At 40.7% G+C, this 24234-nt stretch overlaps 1 protein-coding gene across 2 annotated transcripts in view; it reads right to left on the bottom strand.

The window, feature by feature from the left end:
• Nucleotides 1–1359: 1359 nt before the first annotated feature.
• pex14 (peroxisomal biogenesis factor 14) overlaps nt 1360–24234 on the bottom strand; it is a 40026-nt gene continuing 17151 nt past the window's right edge. Inside the window, exons 3-10 of one of the 2 annotated variants that reach the window (XM_058084382.2) lie at nt 23596–23680; nt 16960–17085; nt 15133–15218; nt 13500–13602; nt 10276–10373; nt 6144–6235; nt 4194–4621; nt 1360–1624 (exon numbers count right to left, since the gene is read on the bottom strand). In XM_058084382.2, coding sequence (XP_057940365.2) covers nt 1605–1624; nt 4194–4621; nt 6144–6235; nt 10276–10373; nt 13500–13602; nt 15133–15218; nt 16960–17085; nt 23596–23680 — 1038 coding nt within the window. In that variant the 3' untranslated portion in view covers nt 1360–1604. Of the gene's footprint in view, nt 4622–6143; nt 6236–10275; nt 10374–13499; nt 13603–15132; nt 15219–16959; nt 17086–23595; nt 23681–24234 lie in introns of both variants that reach the window. The other variant, XM_058084383.2, reaches the window with a different exon arrangement.

Here is a 24234-nt window from a genome sequence, read left to right as displayed (position 1 = left end):
CAGTTGATGTTTGCTAAATACAAGGATGAAGAGTCTTGAACCAGTCATGATGTGCTATATATATCACTATATTGACACTTACTTTGGTACACATTATGTCATTGGATGGTCATATCACCTCCTACTTCGGTACGAGGTGCATTATTTAAAAAAAAACACACACAAAAAAATTTAAACTGTATTATGTAAAGCAGGAAGTGAACAAATGTAACAGTTACTGATTGTAAAAGTACCAGATGGAGAGGTAGGATTTAATAAGCTTTGCTTCTTCCTACTCCTTTTGAATTGTGGCCATAAATGGGATGTTTGGAACACCAAAATAATGAAATCTTCAAAATGAAACACTCTTAATGCACAAAGTCATCACTCAAACGTACATATTTGTTGATATGATGTGGACTCTTCGCACTGTGAGGCGTTCAGGTACACTCAGAATTCTGAGTATTAAGTGTTAAATGTTTTCATGTTAAATGTATACATTTTTATTATATAATAATATATTGTCCTTGAACCTAAGTAAAACTAAAATAATGCTGTTTGGTAACAGCAGAAAGGACACGCACCAGCAAATACAAATAGACGGTGTGGACATTGAAAGGGTGAACGAAAATACATTTCTGGAGATCACAATAGATGGAAATATGAGCTGGAAACCTCATATTACAAATATACAACATAAGGTGGCCAGAAATATTTCAGTATTGAACAAAGCAAAATTTGTTCTCAATCAGAAATCACTCCACACTCTTTATTGCTCTCTGGTTCTACCATATCTTACTTATTGTGTGGAAATATGGGCTAATAACAGCAATAAAAGCAATCTTCACTTGCTAAATGTACTGCAAAAAAGGTCAGTAAGGATAATTCATAATGCCGCCTACAGAGAACATACTAACTCCTTATTTCTACAATCACAAATACTTCAACTTCAACAGTTACTGATTGTAAAAGTACCAGATGGAGGGGTAGGATTTAATAAGCTTAGCTTCTTCCTACTCCTTTTGGACATGTGGAACTGTGAACTGATTATGTGATGCACTCAATTGGAATCTGATGCATGTTCAAATGAAATAAAACCATTACCATAAAAACGTAACAATTGTTTTTTATCATCCTAAAATATAGCCAGAATCCGCCCTATTCTCACTCGGGCCAACACGGCCACAGTAATGGATGCTTTCATCGCTAGTCGCTAAGATTGCATTGCTGGTCTCCCCCAAAATAGTACTTTTTCCTTTCCAATTGCTGCAAAAAGCAGCAGCCCGTCCTGCATTGTTGATACTGTTCCTGCCTTATTGCCTCACGTAGCAAATAGAGGGATAGCTAATAGTTTGTAGCTTCTACATGAAATAAAGCAGATTCTCTTTGAAAAGCAATTTTTATTATAATTATATAACCTTCAACGTTTTACAAAAATATGAATAGGTCGTAGAATGGAACAATGAAGCTTTTACAGTTGCTAAGAAGCATGATTTACACATTGTGATCAAACATCTAGTAATTTGCTACAGTAGCTTGCAGTGCCCCCCCCAGTGTCCCCATGAAGGCTCTGCAGTTGACCAATGAACTTGGCACGAGGGCCCAGATCCATCCAGTCTTCTCACTCAGGGACGGTGCTTGAGACCTGCAGACATGGTGACTAATTCAATAGGACAAACTACACATTCAGGACTTTCCTTTTCAATCACGGGACATTTTTATAAGCTTCCTGCATCCCCCACACAAACACAAACACAAGTGACAAGTTCTGCAACTTCCATCTGTGGCAGTCCTCAGCTTCTACCTGCGTGTTTTAATTACAAATATCAGCACAGTTTCAGTGAAGATTAGTCACCATGGGGGGGGCTCCACCTTATTTGGGCTGGAAGCCTAGTTATGGAAAATAACAACAAACTGGGTTTTCTGTATTGGATTAGCGCTTTTAGCCTGCTTGACATTTCAAGCGGCATGAACTAATACATCTGTTATTTGTTGATCATTTGATTATTAACATACTTCACAAACCAAATCAGCTGCTCTGCAGGAGATGCAGATACAGTACGACACACAAGTCTGGCCTTTTTTCCTGCACACACACACACACACGCACACACACACTCAATGATGCACATTTCAGCCCCAAGTGAAAGAGGAAAGCGGTGGAAAAAACATTTATCTTTACCCCTCTCCTTTCAGCGCATGAACACTCTGACACCGGCGTTGAACAAAGCCACTCATCACATTCTAATCTTGAATTTCAGGGCTTTTATTTCACCCAAATGCCACCCTGCTGGCTTTGTGAATTATTGACAGACTGACACCAATGGGAAAGGACACATAAAAGAGGCTAAAAGCTTTGGCCCTGGCAGGGATTGTCCTTTCCGATTGCCATCAAAAGGGAAACTCAGCTAATGCCTGTCTGGTCTGGATGCAGACCCTAACTTTGAGGGTGAGCATCGGACCCCTGAGCCCCCAACGCATTTCCATGAGATATTCCCTGCAATAATGGCTCTTTGGTTGGGATGAGCGGGTACACCACTATCTGGGTCCGTATCTGTACTTGTGGTGGGCGGGACATAAACTGGACGTGGGCATGTCATAACTCTCCTCTTGTGTTAGGGTCGGCACCGACCCGTTTTACATTTTAATGCATAAAAAGAATCACATAACATTTGTTTATTGCATCAAGGCTTTTTGACTTTGTCAGGAAACTCTATTTCAACAAAATAAAACCCAAAAAATAATTTTTACTACATTTTAAAATGGTCTGGTTGAAATTATGACCGCTGTATTGTTAGGGTCGGTTTCGACCCGGTTATAATAATATGACTATAAAGCAATATTTTGAGCCAAAACTGAAATCATAAGTGTACAATTAGCCAACACAATGACAACCAGCTCCTCTTCTCATCATGTAAGCTTTTTGGCCGCTTTTCCAGTATACCAGCAGAAAAACAATGTCCAGACATGTGAGGTGAATTCACTCATTTGACTGGCTGATTTCACATTTACAATTTGGATCATGGAAAGAATGGCAAGAAGTACAGTGAACCGAGATCTGGACCTGTTCTGCTTTTTGATTTCAGTTTATACTAAAGTTCTGTTGCTGAAAACAATAACTTTTTCTACCTTTTCTTCACATTAATATACATGGGTCAAAATTCACCCGAACACCATAGATGTTTCTTTAGTGCTCACCGGGGCTGACTCCAACACAGAGGCACCAAGCCGGGGGGCTATTAATAAGCACACACCAGCTCGCCGCCTCTCCCCTGCAGCCCCTCTCGAGGAGTTTGGTTCCGGAAACCAAACTGTGGGTCGAGGTGAGTCCGACTATGTCTAGTCGGAATATCTCAACCTCTCGCACAAGTTCAGGTTCCTTCCCCACCAGCGAAGTGACATTCCATGTCCCAAGAACCAGATTTGGCCACCGAAGACCAGGTCGCCTACGCACCCGCCCTCGACCGCCACCCAACACACATTGCACCGGACCCTTATGCTTGCCCCCGTAGGTGGTGGGTCTACGAGGGGGAGATCCCATGTGGCTTCTTTGGGCTGGGCCCGGCTGGGCTCTTTTGAGGTTCATTTTACCATTTTTGGAAATTGAAATCGAGGGGTATAGTGACAAAAAAGGCCTACATGCCCACACCAAAAGTATTAATGAGGAAGCCTAAAAAGGGTAACCAAGACATGAGTAGCAAACTTGATGCTAACTTATTGTTTGTAGTGTATTTTATAGCTGATTTAATACATGGGTCAAAACCGACCAGTTAACATAAGAGATGATACCAGAAAGCTAACACAAGAGGAAGGTTAAGTGGACATGGGTGGGGTTTACATCGGAAGACAAATGATAAGTGTGAAATGGACTTGGGTTGATAAGAACTTGCTATATTTATTATCACTCTGGTAAACAGTACGTGAACTGTGTATGTGTGTAAGTGATCCTTGATAATTTATTCTTGAATGACTTTTAATAATCTCTGTAGTTTGTGATTCACGCAAACATGGCTATAAACATAATAATAATCCGTCAGCCATTTCCCAAAAACTGCTTGTGTCAAGACGTAAAGACGTGCAGCAGACATGCGGCCACAGTAAAGATGACAAGAAAAGACTTGAGTGTGAGTGGAGGACGGACCAACAGACGAGCCAAGAAGTGATACACCTGAAGAGTGTTGCGGTACGTTCTACAGCGGTCTAATCCACCTCACTTTCATTGCTGGCATCCTCGAGCCGTCTTAGCTTGTCTTCTTGTTCATGGATCTGTCCATCTCCACCTTGTCGGCCCCTCGTCTGCATGCTTAGACTGTTCTTTTCTTCCTTTTCTTGTCTGAAGTCATTCTCTTCTTTCTTCTGCTCCTCTCCATCCACCTCCATGGAGACCGGGTCCTTTACATCCAACGGTCGTGCCGTCCCAAGGTCTGCGTTATCACCGTTGACACCGTTTGTCACGGCCAGCTCATCCTGTGGACTGTGGTGTCCATCTTTGATGGGGGAGGAGTTGGTTGACTCATTACTGACAGGAGAGATGTCGCTGCTGCTGTGGTTGGCTGACTGCGAGCTGGATGCTGAAGGAGCCTTCAGGGGAATCTGCCATGAGGGGATCTTAGGAACTGAGGGGGTGGAAGGAAATTGTCTCCTATGATCGAGAATAAATAATAATTATACACAACAGATGGACAGATTTGAATAATAACAGACAATACTACGATTTTAGCATCAAAAATCTTATGTAAGCAATACATGGAATTGGAACAGCTAATTTAATACCGCACCTGGAACCCCCCCCCCCCCCCCCCCAAACAAAAAAACTATTTAAACCCCAAAGGCAAGTACTGAGTAATGCTTCATATTTTACTTTGTGGATGACTTTATTTTGTAAATGAAGCTGACGTCCTATGCCAGGGTGGCAAATGGCAAAGGGATTAGACCTGATTAAAATGTAAGAATGAATCATTGTATGGCTATTTCATCCTCGTCAGAATCCCGGGTCTTCTTCTGGGTTTATTGTAGAGACGTATATGTAATCCTGCTATCTCATTTGACCGAGCTGGGCTGAATGAATGTGATCGTGTGTAGCAGCTCGTCGACAACAAGCTACATTATGGTTATGGTTTCATTCTCACGTACTGATTATGTTCACAGGATGTGTTCAAAAGGTGAGTTGTTTAGCCATAAAAGTAGGAAAATACTAAGGACTACTGGGATGCTGATGCCTGCAGTATGCTAATGAGCTAAGGCAAGTTGTGAAATAAAAGAAATGGTGCAATCAGTAACCTCTAGTGCCTGTGAGATTATACCCAAAAAACACATTTGACATTTATGGTTGTCTAAGTGTGCAAGTCATTTTGAAGAGCATATAGTCTTTTATTAATTCATACCCAAATACAAACTTGCAGTACTACAACATAGACCAGGGCCAAGTAAAGATGATGGGCTGAGGCGTCTTTTCAAGATGAAATTCTATCTGCAAGCTTAGAAAACTAGCAGATGTAAAATTAAGCTAAATTGTTGAATAAAATTGTAAAGTATTGACTGGCAGCCGCGGGCTGCACGGCGGACAAGTGGTTAACACGCAGACCTCACAGCGAGGAGACCCGAGTTCAATCCCACCCTCGGCCATCTCTGTGTGGAGTTTGCATGTTCTCCCCGTTCATGCGTGGGTTTTCTCCGGGTACTCCGGTTTCCTCCCACATTCCAAAAACATGCTAGGTTAATTGGCCACTCCAAATTGTCCATAGGTATGAATGTGAGTGTGAATGGTTGTTTGTCTATATGTGCCCTGTGATTGGCTGGCCAGGGTGCACCCCACCTCTTGCCCGAAGACAATGAAGGAAATGAATGAATGAATGACTGGCAGCTGACTGAACTGTCCAAATAGTAATAGTAAGTGTGATTAATATGATGACATACAATCCTAATCCCAATTTTAAGCATCATTTTGCGCCGCTGCAGTTCACAACACCCAGCTGACAAAAGACGTCTTCCAGAGGAATAATACCAGTCTTTTGGACGGTCTACTGTGTGACCCTTGATCCAAATCCAACGGAGAACATTTGGTGATGGTGGAAAGCCACGTTTACAAAATCAAACAGGCTAGAAAACACATGTGTACATTTGTGTGTATGTGTGTGTGTGTGTGGGTTGAGGGGGTTCATTACCTGCTGAGCAGTAAACCCTTCAAAGAGACTATCTCAGCTTTCAACTCTCCAACTGTTTGGTTGTCCACGATGCGACTGGTTGCAGATGACACCTTCAGGAACATAAAGCACACTTATACCGCTGGACACGACACAAGTACAGAGTTGATGAGTGCGTGGCACGCCAGGTATACAAGATGAATGAAATGCTGTCACGATGAGGAGAAGAAAAGTGGTTGTGTGAGCGACTCGAGCTGGATGAGTGTATTTTCACCATGTTGTATTTTACGGTTTTAATGTAAGGAATGTTTGGCGGTACCCGATGACGATGTGCAGTTTCCAAGTGAAAAAACATGACAAGCATGTTAATTTTTGAACGTAGCTCGTCTTTGTTTGAAATATTCTCCACTCACGGAACATACTTCTGTGACCGTCCTGCCAGAATCTGGAGCTATTTCCAGCTGTACTGCTGTCCCACCCACGGCCCACCTTCGGGCACACCCAGCCTGCTAGTACGTAGGCCCCATTGAACAAAACAACGGCAGACAGCACAGCATTGACCGTGTTTGTATCAATCCCCAATTTAAAGAAACCTTCTGCTCAATAGATAATAACATACCTTATCTGATATCTCAATGCCAGAAAGCAACACTCTCTATGATACGTGTCTTATTAAATTCAAAGAAAGTTAATCAAATGTTGAACCTGTGCTGAATTTCAGCTTTGAGATACATTATGTTAGTGTGTATGCACACTTAGCGTGTAAGTGCTTGGCTGCACGGTGAGTGCTCGAGTATCAATGTCCGCGGAGAGTGAAAGTGCTCAACCTCAAGTGCTGATATATCTCACACACACCGCAGGAGGGTGTACGATCTGATGTTTTAACAAACTGCTGATCAAAATATTTAACCCACACTGTGATTCAGCAACATTACTTTCCTTGCCGGCTTTACTCTTCCTCCCCCACATGTGGAGATAAGCAGTAAGCTCACTTTTATTTTGGTTAGCGTCACTAATCCGTTCTACAAGGTTGACTCTAACCGAAATGTACGCTAATCAGATTTCCCACACAAAATAATGTCATTCCATTTCATCCATTCCAATATGCCAAAAATGCATAGCTTTTTATAGTTTAAGAATTACAATTTGCAGAAAACTATTTGAAATTCATATCCATATAAATGATGACTGAAGGGGATTCATGAACATTGAAGGTTACCAATATCTTCAGCAAAGATGCCATTCTTGATCTCCAAGGACACCATGTGGCTGTGTGATCAACCATCACCACCTTCCTGTTTTGACATGAGCTGATTCTTGAAATCAGTGTGTGAATTATCGGTAAGTTTTTCTCACCTCAGTACTGCAACCCACATTGGAGCCCAAGGAAGTTGCAGTATATCTGTACTACTTGTATATATATGTATATATATTCAGTCCTGGATGAAATCACAAATTGCCTGATATGTGTAGACAGTATTATGCAAAAATGGCTTGTGGATTCCTGGAGAGAAGGTGCAGGACTCTGTGGCGTCTGTGTGGCCTTACCACTGGAGAATGTAATTCTACATTTGCTTCTCTGAGCACATAGTAAATGGCTTAATGTACATGCAAACATCCAACCAATAAACGAGCAAAGCCAACATTACTAAATAATAGCAAAACGTTTTGCCTATAAGACACCCATTTAATAATTAGGCAACACATCGTGTGTTTTTACTATTTAAATACTGCAATAAAGATTCCAGTAAAAAAAAAAAACACCTCAAAGGAGAAAAAAAAAGGAAATACCGTATATTATGTGGTTAGGAAATATTCACTGTAGCAGCACCACAGGACAGCAAACCGTCTAGCAAAAAGAAGATAAACCCCTCTGGTCCATTAGCAACAAGATAAGATCTTTAACAAGCATTTAACAAGCATCGCAAATGAATTCACAGTTACTGCTGGCAGACTGTATGTTTTCCAGTAACGCATGTATATTTATGATGGAATTTGTTTCTGAAAGACGTCCCCAAGGAGGATTTTTGAGTGGAAACATTGATTTCACTCTATTTCTGCTCTTTCCCACTGGCAGTTTTCTTGCACAAGAAGGCGGTTTCTAATCTTCGAGGTTGTATCCACTAATAAAGAGAATGATCAGTGAGTTGAGACAGCAGGGCAAACACAGTTAACAGGCAGATTTGTAACGATAATGGGGCAGAAAGAGAGCAGTCTGTTTAACATCAGGGATTAATCATCCTGAGGCAAATCTTAGGCTGCTGCTATAGAGAAAATGGAAATGATAGAATGATGAAAAACAGCCCTTTGCCATGAAGCACAATGTACAGTATCAATGTGCGTTTGTGCACGACAGCCATTCTTCCACTCCCCGTTTAGGGTCAGTACATATCCTCTACAAATGAGTGGTTTCCAAAGTACATGAAATGTTTACTCAGCCGCTGAGGAAACTAAAAGCCTAAATCTTTTGGCTTAAAGACACATTTCCGGGTTCACTTTGAGCGCTGTAGTGAAGCAAACCCAGAAACCACAAACGGTGAATATGAAGTAACTCACCAACCTGGACATGTGTTTCTCATCAAACAACCCCAACCTGAAATCAATTTACAAATTTCCTCCGTGGCTACAGACAACAAGACTGCCTGCGCCGCCTTATGGGGGAAATTTAAGATCTGCACCGCAACTATAAAGCAGAGTTTATGATTTGTTTAATGAGTATTTTGATGTGAAGTATAGTTTTTATACACTACCGCTCTCCAACAAGGTGCTCACAGCAAATTAAGTTGATCTTTTTAATGCAATGTGTAATTTAGATATGACAAATCCACCTGTGAGAATCCCAAAGACAGTACAAGGACACTTGCCAGAAGAGAAAAGGAGCAAAAATGTATTTCATGTATAGCAAAATATGCCTTTCTAGGGATTTCATAATCTGTTATTTTTTGTGGTAAACTCATTCTAAAAGCAATTGCTGTTTTTCTGAAGCACAGTAGGACTAAGCAGCCGAATACTTGAAACGGCACCAAGTGAGCTACGAGTCTTTAGATCAATCTTCTCCCAGGGAGGCGCTTTCTTCCTTGATTTGAGCTGAAGCAGATGTGTCCACATATGTTTCCCTGCGACACCCAGATGCTAGCCATGTGCTTAACAAGCTGTGGACATAAAACATTGTCTAAGATTGTCTCTTCCAAGACACTTTTGAGAGCCGAGAGATCATAAAGTAAATTACGAGCTGTGTTAGACAAAAAAAAAAAAAGACGGCATTATTTCATGCCTGCACATAATTTTTTGAGAACACAGTCATTTCATCTAAACACTTAAAATTCTGAAATGATTACCAACACTGCCTATAAAAATCAAGGCAAAGACAAACGACAGTATGGCTTAACATTATGGCCCCATAATGAGATGAACCATACTTATTTTGAATGGCTTTAGTTGTGATGATAAAGTGTACAATAAGACTGTCTATCTGCCGCAGTTATGACCGAGGGAGCACAGGAAGTTTTAGTGCACACAGGCCTGGAGGAACCGCTTCACTCCTCTCCTAATCAATCTGAAGATATCAACTCGGCACCTTTACTGGACTCTTTTGCAATTCCAAAGTTATGGCCTGTCCAACAATCATCAAAAGCATCATAACATATCTTCACGGTACAGTCAATCTTGTACGGATTAACACTTTGTTAAGTCTCACTCCTGTAAGGCTTTCATTTATAAGACAAAAACTATATGACAGAATCAGATTATTAAAGCTCAATTATGGTCTGAGATAACTCCGGTTTCCTCCCCCATTCCAAAACCATGCTAGGTTAATTGGCCACAGGTATGAATGTGAGTGTGAATGGTTGTTTGTCTATATGTGCCCTGTGATTGGCTGGCCACCAGTCCAGGGTGTACCCCGCCTCTCGCCCGAAGACAGCTGGGATAGGCCCCAGCACCCCAGCGACCCTCGTGAGGATAAGCGGTAGAAAATGAATGGTCTGAGATGGTGCTTTAAAAGACAGCAAACATTTCCTGAGCATATGTTATGGTAATCTCATCCAATGCATTACAGGGGAGTTTATGCAAAAAAGTCAGTAGAAGGATGAGGTAAAGCAAACACAGATGATTTGTGATAACAAATACAGGAAATGTTATATGATGTGACTACCTCGGCTGTAGCCAGTTCCTGAGAGAGCTCCTGGATCTTCTGCTGCTGTTGGTTCATAAGCTCCTGTAGGGAAGTCAGCGTTTGCTGCAACTGGCCAACTGTAGAAAAAAAGTGCATTCATAGAGGTATAGATAGTATATGCAGCAAATAGTAAATATTCTAGGACAGTGGTTCCCAAAAGTCTGTCTGAGAAATGTCAGTTAAATATGTCATACAGCAGACCAACACAGGTATAGATGAGAATGAAATGAGGTTTATAGGATTGGCCATTGTTTACAGGTGCCCAAACCTGTTCATACCACTGTACATTCTTGGGGTTACAAAATAAATAAATCAACTTGTGTACTTGATCAAAGCCAATCTCCAAGAATTACAATTAAAGAAAAGAGTTGGGGGTGGCAGGTGGGAAGGGGCTGCACATACAATGGAGATATTAATCTCTAGTGTCTGAACTTAAATCGAATAACAGTCTCTAACCCTCCATTATCCAGCCAAACACTGCCTTCTAATGCATCTTAAATCCTCAAACGATCAGCAAAGAAAAAAATAAAACAAGGCCCTCATTTAAGAGGAGGCTGCCAGACAACGTCCCTCCTAATCCGAACAAATATTGCTCTTTTTCCATTGACTTTGAAGATTGAATTAGTTCAAGTGTTGGTGTTGGATGCGGGTGTATGATTTCAAATAACACCGGGCACCGTTTGTTTCCCCCTGCTTCCAGTCACGCATGTATTACCAAACAATGCATTAAGTTTCCCCTAGCTGATTATATTACAGAAAACCAATAAACATTCACATAAATCACGGGCATGTAAAGTGTTAAATCAAGCCTAATAGTATTACCATCAACAGTTATTGTGGCGGTCCACTGCTGAGGTTGTCAGGCGAATAGTTATAAAGCCTAAGCTGCAGCCGGCAAGACGAGATGTAAAGAAGCACGTAAACCCAGGTCCATACAAAAGACCGAGTGGGTTTTGTGAAGTGGAAAGCCGATGCAGACTAAATATTTGATCTTTCACAGAAGCACCACCTGTATTTAAATGGGTGGGGTAGTACAGTATTAATGTAGGTAGGGTGCTGCTGAAATCTTTGATCTTTTCATACTTTGCAGACATCCTTCAAAATACGAGTTTGGACAGGATGACTGTTGGCGACAACCCGGCCATTAAGGTTGGTTACTGTGTTTGTGATCTTCAATGTGACCAATCTCTCCAAGGGTAGTAATCAAAGTAAAATGTGACAGGTAAAAAAAGGTGTTACTGAGGCTTGGTGTGCTCATTGGTTTCTAGAGGCACCACACCACAGAATGACTTCTCCAGATGAGTGGGTCAGTCCTGCAGCCAGCCATGCAACAACTCCTGAGTTGCCGCCATTGCTGCAGTTTTTTTAACAACTGCAGCCCAACAGTCCAAGCCAATCCTTGACTACTTTGTATCAACAAAAACGCATAACTTCTTATCCCCAGTCATCACAGATATCAAGTCAGTGACTTTGGCAAAGCATGAAACAGAGGGCAGCTGTAGCTTTGACACATGCACGTGTAAGTGTGTGTGTGTGTGTGCGACAGACTGATGAGACACAATGATATGTGAGGCTTGCAGCTGCTGTGTGGAGGCTGCACATTGTCCATTCAGTAAATTATTCAGTAAATACCTCAATATAGTGTACAGTACATATGTCCATGCCTGTATGTCTTCATGGCCAGCTGGTCACCAATATGGCACCCGAACGACAGAGCGCCCAAACAGTCGCAAAATTCTATTACAACTGAAGTAGTTCCAAGATCCATTCATTAATTATCTGTGTGAAGTTGTAGGCAAATCACAATGGGAGTCAAGGCCCCTACTCAGGAGCCGGTACTGGCAGGAAAGACCATCATAGTCCCCCTTTCAACAGACTACATCACCTTGCTGCACTTAGCACTTGAGAGACACATGAACTTTAACAAAAGAGGGCTCAAGTGACAGGGAGCAGTCCGGTGCTTTTATTGAGTGAACAAAAGAGGGCTGCAGCGAAAGGAGTAGGACGGCAAAAGGAAAGCGGTGGGAGTGGTGTAATTGCGACTCTTTCCCCCAATTGTTGACTTCAACGGTCATTAATTACAATAGCCGTTTAGCTACACTGTAGTCATACCAAATTAGTAACAACACCGGCTGTGGAAAACTGGCTGTTTTTCATGCAAATGAGATTCGAGTTTCTGGTGAAGAAGAGGAAAAAAACATGAGAAACATCAGATTTAACACAGATTTTACTATAGTCTGAGATCCAAAATTAAAATATTTGTTGTAGTTCATTCCAATGGTGTTTAATGGGACTTCAAAGCTCTCAGGTTCTTTCACACCAAGCTCATCCAAGCATACCTTTATGGGCCTGCTGGAGTCCTGCTGGAATGGAAATGGGCTTTGCCCATACAGTTCCCACCAAGTTGGAAGTATAGAATTTTCCATAATTATGTCTGAGTCTAAAAACATAGAAATCCAGCTTAACTGCTGTACTGATTATGACGTGTGTCCAGATCTCTGTGTCCATGTATCCTACAGTATGTGGAAAACATGTGGCAGAATACAAACACACATCAGTTCAGCACCACTGCTAACAAGTCCAAGCTTTGTCAAATGGGCCTCTCATTTTGGTGCCAACCTGCATTTTTAATTATACTGACGAAGAGCAAAACAAGCATCTCTCTCCCTCTATGCGTCTGACAGTTAGGTTAAGATTTCTCACCTGTCCAACATGGGACCTGCACCTGTCACTGTGCACTTAATCACACAGAAGGGCCAATGTTGAGTCCAGACACTACACAGCGGCATCCTACCAACACACACACACACACACACACACACACACGGGCGGCCGAGCACTCAAAATTACAATTAACTTTCTCGCCACCTACGGGGCATAGCGTAGCTGATGATGATGGTTGTGAAGCAATGGTTGGTGTAGCGATCGGAGAGCGATGGGAAGTGTGTGCGTGGGGGAAGGAGGGGGTTGTTTGGAGAAAAGTTGTCATTTCCCAACTCCTCATTAATATTCTGAGGTTAAGAGCTTTTCAGCGAAACATAATTAATTGAGCTCGAGCCTGACAGTAAACAAGCAATTTCAAATTAAAGCGAAATGACAGCGGCGTCATTTGTTAAAAACGTGCGGGGCCCCCCGATTTTGGCAACAGATAAATGAGGGAAAACGTGAGGGAGGGAGAAAGTGATGAAGATATTAATCTTCACCTGTCTGTGTCAGCGTGCCACTCATTGCTGCGATGCTGCTCTCCATCCTCTGCAGATGCTTCTTGTCCTCTCGGCTGGCCGTAATGAGGGGAAGGATGTATTTCTGCAATTAAAGCATGCCACAATATTAGACATCTCTCTGGTGGGACGTGAAGGAAAGATGATGAGGAGAAAGGGCCACCAAGACGAGTCACTGGAGGGTCAAAGACATTGTTTTATTGGACTAGTGCATCATTGTGTAAACTGTGGATGATTAAGTGCACATTTTCCATGTCCAAGCAAGTGCATCAAACATCAGGTGTTGAAGCCATTAGTAAATTAGAAAGGGGCTTCATAGCTGTTACTATTATCGGTTTAACATTTAGTTATCCAGCGAGATGGTTCCACTCTCAAATTGGAGGAGTTGCTTTAAATGTATCAATTTTATATGTAGATAGCACAATCATTTGTGTTGGCCACAATTAAGTCTGAGTAAATCAGCATAATCAATGATGACAATTATTTCAAACCATGGCCCAGTGAAGACCACACCAGTAAAGCAGCAAAGGTCCACAAGGAAACACAAACCCCAATGAGGGAAGTGTGAAATGTATATTTCACAAAATAAATAAAGGTTTATTACTTGAAACAGCTGAATGAATGCACGAGGGAGCGACACAATACTATTAAGGACCATGGAGGACTACAATCAACATCACGTTTCCAATCCTAAGGGTGACTTAATTCCTCATGGTCCATTTGTGGCCTGCTGCCCTCTTTGCCAGGTTTTCTGCCCATCTGAAGTGAGAGCAGGCCACACCTGTGCAAGTAATAAACACATTGTAATTAATAGGCAGGTTGCTTTGACGGAGGTGTTTACAAGGTGCACAATAACAAAAATAAAGTATGTACAGAAGCCAGGACATATGGTGCAACTGCCGCTACACTCGACTGACATGACAGCAACCCGAGCTGTCCCGCTGGGGTACCCAAACACTCAGGTGATGGGAGCTGGCATGAATGAAACTGAAAACAGTGACGAGACGAGATGGTAGAAAACACCTTCAACCATCATGTGGCTTTATAAAAACTGGCATAATAAAGACAGAGTAACGGGACCTCCAGAGTACTTCCAATGTCTGGCTGTGTCATGTGCTCCCTCTTACTCTGGGAGGAAATCATTGTGTCATCAAGCCCGAGACCAAGTGCAAAAGCTTCTGTCCTGCTCCAAAATGAGCATAATGGTTTCCACATGCCACTCAGACTGCTCCACAGTAACAACCACTGTTGGATTCATCTGTGAAGCCCAATATTAAACCATGTTGAGTATTTTTAGATGGTTGAACATCATTAGCCATTTAAGCCACTGGAGTTTTGAAAGATAAAAACATAATTGAGAGCAAAGGAAGAAAGGCAATGGCGTGAAGTGTGAGAGCAACGTTACATGCAGAGGTGCTAACTATTCTAACACTATCGTTTATCACATGGATGTGCTAAGGCCACCGGTTCATATGTGATATGAGGAAGGAGCAGTACTGACAGGTCTGTGGATATAATCTATAATATATAACACATTTTACACAAATATTAACAGAAATATAAAGTGCAAAGTCAAGTAGGGAACATAGTGAAAAAGGAGTGTGACCTACTGTACCTTGTAAAGTTGATGGCAGCTGTAGGCGATGCCTACCATGATGATGGTGAAGGCACCATAGTCTCTCCATCTGTAGCCTTTTGGACCTTGACAAGAAAAGAAAATACCTGACCATGACCATATCTGAACTGTATGAAGACTTTATTCAATAAAGACTGGACTATTATTCATCCATCCATTTTCTATACCGCTTATCCTCACTGGGGCTGCGGGACACTGGAGCCTGGGCACATTATATTTGAATCGACTAAATGTACCGGCGAAAATGGATGGATGGATGGAAGACTACAATTAAAATACATTTTCATTTTCGTCAAATAAACTGACTAATATTAAATAAAAAAAAATGCTGTCAAAATGAAGAGTGAACGATTGCAGACCAAACTGGAAATCCCCTATACTGCAAATGTCAGTGAAAACAAAAACACAGGTCTTGCTGATAAAAACAACTTCAGTGAAAATAACTTCAGTCCTCACGGGTACAACAGTCATTCCATTCTGATTTTGGCCCAATGGGACATTTTTACTGGCTCCACATCATGATTTGGCATGCAAATCAAATCAAACACCCAATGTCACATTGTATGTGGTATATAGTTTCAAGGTGAATGTTATTCCTTTCACACAAGGGCATGTTTTATCGTTACTGCAGCATTTAGGGATGAACCTATAACCTTCCCTATCAAAAAACGTTGAATCATTCCCCAACATTCATATGGTAACCACATAAATTTGGGTCTTCATCAACATTATGGCTGCGATAGACTGTGACCTGTCTCACAATACTGTGTTCTGAAAGGCGTAGGAGTCCTTGGCATAGGTGGTTGACCCTGAACAAGACTCACTGCATCACATGAGGTCTTCACCTGACCCCATCCTCCTCTTTAGGACCGTCCATTCTTTTTCTGTCTCTTTCTTTTTCTGTTGCGCTTCCACTCTGCCATCTTCCTTTTTTTATTTGGTCACTTAAGCCGGGGAACAGTGGACTCCATCCCCCGGTTTTCCAATCTCCTCTCAAATTTATTGGGTTCAGTGGAGGCCTTCCTGTCCTTCTACTGCATGGAAATAGAGATCAGAGTATCCATTACTTCGACAGAGATGGATGCGGGTCCCCATGCACTGTCCCTATAACAAGGACATCACAGGGAGGTAGCCCTCTCTTTTCGGTATGACCCCCCCATACAAGACTCCCCGCTCTCACCTCATTATGCAGTTCCCTTATAGCCGTTTTGATATAAAACCCCCCACTATGGACAGAGAGCCGCGAGTCCCCCTAACTACATGGCCATCCCATCAACATCACTTTCATTACAAAACATGAGATGCCGAGGGAGTCAAGGACAGTGTGATAATAAATGAGGGTGGAATACATCTGGAATCATTGTCATATGGGTTAAGCATTACGCAGACTTCATTCTGCATTGGTAAATCAGTGGACAGCACTCATAACCCCTCGGGGTAATAAAGAGACAGGTTGCCGTGTGGGGTCTTGCCAGGGTTGAACCATTTCAAATGCTGTGGCAAGGGGAGATGTCATACACCTGTGCTGTACAATGCCACGTTCCCTCAGTGCCGATCAAGGCTAATGTTGTAATATGTGGATTAGTATCCAAACAAATCCAGAACTTGAACATCACTAAGCAAACTATCGTTTAAGGCTGGCAAACTGCTCAACTCCTGCACATACCCAAATTGGGTCATTATTATATTCAGCCATTACTTGCCGAAAACGTGAAATTGAAAAATGTCCATGCCTAATCACTTTACATGATGTTCTGTATAAATATGCACCATTTGTGGAATAAAAAAAGAGAGTTGTGCACTCACTGTGTGGAACAGTGGCAAGATGAGTCGGGTCAAGTGGATGTGGAGGCCCAACCGTTCTGGTCGGCAGGACTTCTTCTGTGCTTCCCGAGCGCTGGATGGCCAATTCCACCTCCTCATTTGTCAACCCTGCAATCAGGTAAGACAAAACTTGGATGCATCTGTTAAAACGAGACTTGTCAAAATGGCACCATTGCTATCATAATGAACACATTAAAACTTTCAATTCTTTCCATTAATCATCAAGAACACGAGCAAAGTCAACTCATTCAATTTCACCAACTGTAAGCCTTACAAATGTGTTTTCATTTCACAATTTAAAAATTCCTTGGAGGGTTTGAGCTTAAGGGATGTCCACCAAGGGACGGCGTGCAAAGCTTCCCTCCAATGAAACCTGAAACTCTCCAAGCCTATTAACTGCCACCAAAGGCAAAGAAAATAAGTCTGTCCACTTCTTGTTAGATTTCCCATGTGGAAATTTCATACACCCCAGACAGCTAAAATGCATTATTTTAATGTCTTCATTGTAATGTAAATGTATTACATAAATTTGCAAATGCCAATATAATTTAATCTTCACATCTTCTTAATGATTTTAGTTTGGATTAAATTGCAAAGGGCTCCCTGATGGAGAATCAGAAGGAAGGAGAAAAATGTCTGTACAATATGAACATCATCTTTTGTTGGAAGAAAGGGACATATCCAGGCTCTGTGTCGTACTTGATGAATTGAATGTATCATCCCAGCCTCCCATTCAGTCTGATCATAGAATAACCACTCTAACTTGGTGAACTTATCATGAACCAATGTGACCCAAAACGCTCAAAAGACATAAGGCCACGATGAAGCACAAAATTGCATACAAGCACTTTTACTTTGCCTGGAGCAAATTTACACATAATCAGGTAAAGTTTCCTCCATCAAGCAATTGGAAAGCTCTCATACTTTCAGCTGATAGGAATGCGTTCATGAACAATTATCATGAATATATATTTTTTTTATTCCGCTGTGTATTGATTCCATACCAAATTTAAGGGGAAAGTTTAACAATCATAATAAAGCAGCATCCAGTTTGTGTAACGTTGATGTCACAAGTGTTACGAGTTACAAGTGCAACATTTTGTAACATTGTCTTACCAACAAGTACCATGTGGTATGGGCTGCCTGTGCATGTCTGTGTGTGTTTCCTGTGATTTCCAAGTGTCCATAAATGATGCACCTGAATGCACCATTCTTCAAAAAGGCAAGGTCAGCACTGAGAGCAGTTTGCTAGTTTAGATCCTGCTTGTTTACTATGAAATATCCATTACCAGACGGGAATCTTTCCGTGGTGCTGCAACTCTAAAAGAACCACTACCCCCTTCTTAATAGGATCCAAAATACAACAATACGTACCACTACATGGTGGTACACTATCGAATGAGATGAGCAACGATCTCACTGGACAAGAAACACAAATACTGTAGGCCTTCAGATTGAACTGCGATGTTGACAATGAACTTTAATCAATGCACATTTTAATTAATGTTTGTGTTGCTTCTTTATGGCAAATGAAAGCTGTTTTTTTAATCATGATATTTCTAAAAAGGTAAATTCCTAAAGCTATTTTCTGGTCAAAGTATACGGCTTGAAAAGTTGTCCTGTCGGCTCTGATCTATTTATAAGTGGGCTGTATACAAAAGCCCAAATGAAAGCAGCCTTAGATCCAAAAGAAAAGAGAACAAGGCTTACATATAAAAGGAAAGACAAAAAAGGGTTTGTGAAATTTATTAGAGGTTCCAAAACCTGTGGAATGACCCCTGGACCCCCCATTTCAGATCGAGCCATGGGGAGATGAATTTTTAAGACATAAATTACACCTAATGACGACACCATAAAAAAAGAACAATAATGGAAAGCTATTCTGTATTTCATTATACTGTTATTATTTGGTGCACCTGATACACACAGTGCCTGTTTATGAGTCCCAGTATTAGCAGATGCTCAGCCAAAGCATTTGCTTTGACCTTGCCATTCTCATTGGGGCATGAAATTACGGTGCTGGCACCTCGATATTACAGCTATAAATACTGTAAACTGCATAGCTGGACTACGTTTTTCTATTGTCTTTCAACATAAACCTGATCGGTATTTATTTAAAGGAAAACCCATTGCTCATCAGGTTATTTACAGCTCTCTCCTCTCAGCCTCATATTCTCCTGGCATTTTTAAGGGCAAAGAGGCAGTAAGGCTCTTTTATTAAATCAATTTCTCCAATTCTGGCAGTCCTGGACTTTATGGGTCAAGACCTCGGCAAGACAGTCAATTAGAAAAATTGCCCACTAAAATATTTTAGGGAAAAGGTGAACATGTTTCCCTTCAGGAGTCCTTGAGAAGAATTAGATTTGGGATAATAGATTAATAAACAAAGACCAAGCAGAGGTCATGTTAAGTAGAAAGAGGTCAGTGGGATATAAAGAAGTGTATGAAGAGTGTTCAACATCTTCAATAAGTTGCGATGGTTGGATACAACTGCTTGAAAATAGTATTCAATCTCATAGCATATTCATTTATGTATTAAAAAAAGGAGATGCTACTGCCATATCACTGCTTTTATAACCCTACTGATGACAAAGTAGGCAAGACCTCGACTAGGTGGCGCCGTGGAGTAATTTATATCCACATCAATCCCTTTACCTTCTTTGCAGGCCTTGGTCACAGTCATTTTTGGCCGAGAGGTGAGTCACATAACCGCACTTACATATAGCATCCTATTAATATGAGGGATGATGAACCTTATCCTTACCCTTCATACCGCGCTCAATAAGAGACCAACAGCCTACCTATGGTCTCTGTGACCCTCACTGGCTGGCCCTCCATCCAGGGTGAAATCTATTCGCTTCATTTTGTCAATTCAATATCAAATTTGACAGTATAAAAAAAATACAGTGGACCACCACAGATTGACCACAAGCCGTTCCATTATTCTGGTTCACTTTCTAGTTGTTATAATTGTAAAAGAATTTCCACCATAAGAAATAATATAAATTGAATTTGTTCATTCCAGGCTCAAAAGTCGAATTTCACAGGCAATGTTTTATTGAACATTTTAATATTCTTTTGGAATGGGTGGGTTGTGTTTCAATCCACATTTTAACTATGAGGCATATAAAATAAAACTAAATTAAATAAAATAGTCATCACCTGACAAAGACGTGTAACAAAGGCATTTTCACCTTGTGACACAGAGTTTCAAAGGTATGGCTAAAATTAATACATGTTCCATGTGTCTGAATGCTGAGTACAGTGCCGCAATAAATTCTATGATAACATATTCCCTTGTTCAGCAGCGAAAACCTATTTTAGATGTTTTTGTATTTTTTGGTTGAACACCGATTTCAACACATTTGCAACTTCCTGAATCTGCACTTTTTTTTGGACATGTGGAACTGTGAACTGATTGTGATGCACTCAATTGTAATCTGGTGCATGTTCAAATGAAATAAAACCATTACCATTATCCTGGGAACTGCAGATCTTTTAGACACAAATTAGCCACAGAGTTCAAAGTGTATAAACAAATGTAACAGCTTAAAGTCCAGAATTTATTATATGTTTTTTCCCCTCTTCATGACACATTGGCTGATGACACATTGGCAGAGTTATACTCTGAAAAATACGGTAAGTGTAAATGACAAAATGAAAATTTTAAATGCCATCAAAACATTTTCCCAAACAAATGGTTGGATAAGCTGGCTAAAGCCGAGGGCGTCAGCTCGGGTTCCTCGGTCAAAATGACAAGGTGCAAATGTTGTTCACTTTGTCCTCAAGACATTTAAATTTTTGGCAATTATGTGCCCGTAACTGCTAATTGTCTTGGCTAAAGTGTGTTGGCAAAATGGTTTTGAAGGCTTTGGTTGTTGCACTGTGAATGTTAATTGAAGAGGACCGTAGATTGACATCAACGGACTGCATCAACAGAGTAAAACCAATTTGATCTAAGCAAGGAACAACCAAGGCAAAATTGTTCTGTTGGATTAGTGTTAAAATGCAATTTATTCCCCAAGTCCTCTGCCAAAGAGAAAGAAAAAAATGTACAGCATTTGGTTGATATTGTGCTTCGTATTACATCAAGGTGACAAACTTTCAATGTTTCAGCCAGTTCATTCATTCAAGGACTCGGGGAGGGCAGCTACAAATATTGGACTGCATAATTGCCAATTCATATCCAGAATTGACAGTTGAGGGAAAACAGAAAATTATATATTTCAATGAATATTGAAATAAACCACACTATTAAGATGTCTTTGAATGCGGGGAGATAGGACCACAGAGGCATCCTTCAGCGGAGATTAGGGCGCAAATGTGCAGTGAAATAAAATGCACGAGCGAGATTATTGCGTAAAGATTCAGCAACATGCAATCAAAGTAGGCCCTATTTTCCCCCTTCATCAGCTGTCCAGCGTAAATACTGCCAGCAAGAGGAATCCAATTTAAATTCCACTCTACCGGGAGATGGTATTGTTTCATTTTATGTGTCCTTTGACATTTCTGGCCATTAATATAGCGTAAAATCCAGATGTATTTACATAAATATGACATTAAACTGCATTAGAAATTAAGACTGACACGTTTGCAATGGAAGGAGGAGGCTGATTGAGTTTCTCGGTGAAATGGTTGAGAGGATGACAAGAACACAAAGTATAAACCTCAGCCTTGTGCTATTGGGATCTTTGTTTCATTGAATTAAGGAGAGGAAAACTTTCGCTGGGGTTTAGGTTGGGAGGATTGTTCAATGTTTATAATGATTTTGTGCCACGACTGAGCGGTGTGCCGAGTAAATACTACCACACACGAAGGTTCCTTCACAATGACAGCATCTTAGATATCTGCCACGGCACCAGTCACCCAGCCGGCTTGTTTCCATTTATCATTTATACCAATACAAGTCATTTTGTCAACTGTACCGGTACATAAAATGATCACCCAACCCTAACTAAAATAAATCAAATAATTTAAAAGGAAATGTTTTTGATTTGCAGCTTTATTGTTGAATGGCTAAATAGTTCACGGTAATGTACTTTGTGATTCATTGCTATAGTTTCTTACCATGTCTTTCCCAGGGATCGATTCCCATGTGTAAGTTGAGGCTTCTTGTTCTGATCTACAGTGGAACCAACTTTCCAAAATAAATCTGCATTAAAACATCATACATATTTCATTGACGCAAAGTGCAGTAAGACCAAACCGTTTTGTTTTGGAGTGCAGCAAGTAGTTTAAAAACAAAGATGAAAGAAATGCATGTGTGGTGTAGACTGGATGTTATTATTATTATTCTATTGCTATAAGAAGGCATCTCAGCTAGCAATATAAGTGGTGATGAACAAAGAAATGTCAAAAGATGGCGTTATTTGAGACAGTGAAGCAGCTGGCAGACATGGATTGGGTTTTAGACGGAACTGCAAAGGTGGTTTATCGACTTGCTTTGTCAAGTCATGCTCAGGGCTCCTTCAAATAAAAGGGGGGCGTTTGACATCATATTATTCTACTAGGGTATTGGACATAAGAGAAACAAATAATTAGTATGGAATTTGAGGGGTTCAAAAAGATCATCAGTGCCAACAGCAGTCGTTGCCAATAGAGAAATGGTCGGCCGCTGGCAGAAAACGGCCGTTTCGGTTAACTCTGATTAGTATTTTATTGTACGTATGTTTTACTGAGGTGCTGCAAGAGTCAACTAGGAGGCACCTCAGAAAAACTGCCACCGTTAAAGGAAACATCCGTTAACGCCGTCATTAGCACATTGACTTTGACAGAACTATACAGTACATGAAAAAATAAAGAGCAAAGGAACACATCCAGAATGTCCCTTATTTTTTATTTTATTCACCTTATTATAATATTTGACACTTTAACAGAGTATTGTGGGGTAGCTTGACCAATCAAGAAAAAAAAATCCAATCAATTCTTTGGACTTCAGTGCAACAGTAAATATTAAATAAACATTTGATATAAAGGCAAACAGCACCTCAACTTAAAATCCCTGCAGGCATGTGAACAAATAAGTAAAAGTTGCATAACCAATTCGCCTTGGTTGAGCTAAGCCAGTGGTTCTCAAACTTTTTTGTAGCGCCCCCCTTTTGGAGATAATTATTACAATTACAATTGTAGCTATTACAATTTCCACTACCACATTATATAGAACAAATCTAAATGAGTTTAGAGTGTAATCCTTTTTTAACCTTATAAGGCACTAATATTGTTGAACCACATGTTAAAAGTAATCAAAATGAATTGCAAAAAAAAAAAACAACGGAACCCCTACCGAAAAAACAATATCGCCAGGTCTCAAATTTACAATAACAGTTAGATTAGGTAAAAGGGTTAAAATGCTGGAAGGCAATATTGATAATTCCATTGAAAAGGCAGAGGGAGTTTGTCAATATTAATTTTCCTGAACCCAAAGGAGCATCCCGACTGGTGTGTCATTTATTCACAGGGCCTGAATCATGCTCTCTGTAATGACATCGACCCCTATTAAATCCCCCGGAGCTACACCCACCTTTGACCCCTATCGCCAACTTTACAAAAAAACAAATCAGTGGAAGTCTTGGAGTTAATGGTATCTTTGCATCTCTCACTGATTATGACATTGCATACCTTTTTTCTTCAGGAAGGCTCTTCTGGTGGCCAAGGGACTCTGACGCACTTTTGGATTTTGAAGAAATTTTATAGCTGTAGAAATCTGGGAATAAACAAAAGTGATTAAATAATAGGGAGAGGTCGACAGGAAAGTGAAACTTTCAAAAGTTTAGAGTGCAGTAGAGAAAAGTATTTGTTGCAAGTAGAAAGGAAAACATAAAAGGATAATGGCTGTTACTAATAATGTAGACGAAGCCCACCTGACTACTTTCAAGCCATTGCAAATGAAGAGAATGACCAAATCAGCAGTTATAAAATTAGATCATCCAGAGTGGCGGACAAATGGAGTATAGAGCTTAATTTTCTATTACCCTCTTAAAGACAAACTTTCATCCTTAAGTGCCCAGCGAAAGGAAATCTATACTTAATGCAGAGGTGATCATTTGCATCTAATAACTTTACAATACTACGCTGAAAATCTCTGCGATCCCTCCTGTTAAAAACCCACCATGATGAAATCATGCAGTCTAAAGGTTGTAATGACTTGAAACGTTAATGCACTAGAAAGTGAAATAGCAACAGAACATCTAAAGTTTTAAGTGCACTGCTTTCATCGATTGTATTATGCTTTCCTTTGAGATGAACTTTACTTTTCCA

This window comes from Doryrhamphus excisus, linkage group LG17 (assembly GCF_037039965.1).
Source record: "Doryrhamphus excisus strain RoL-2023G ecotype Guam linkage group LG17, RoL_Dexc_Guam_v1.1, whole genome shotgun sequence".
Taxonomy (NCBI): domain Eukaryota; kingdom Metazoa; phylum Chordata; class Actinopteri; order Syngnathiformes; family Syngnathidae; genus Doryrhamphus; species Doryrhamphus excisus.
This window is presented reverse-complemented; position numbering and strand designations above follow the sequence as displayed.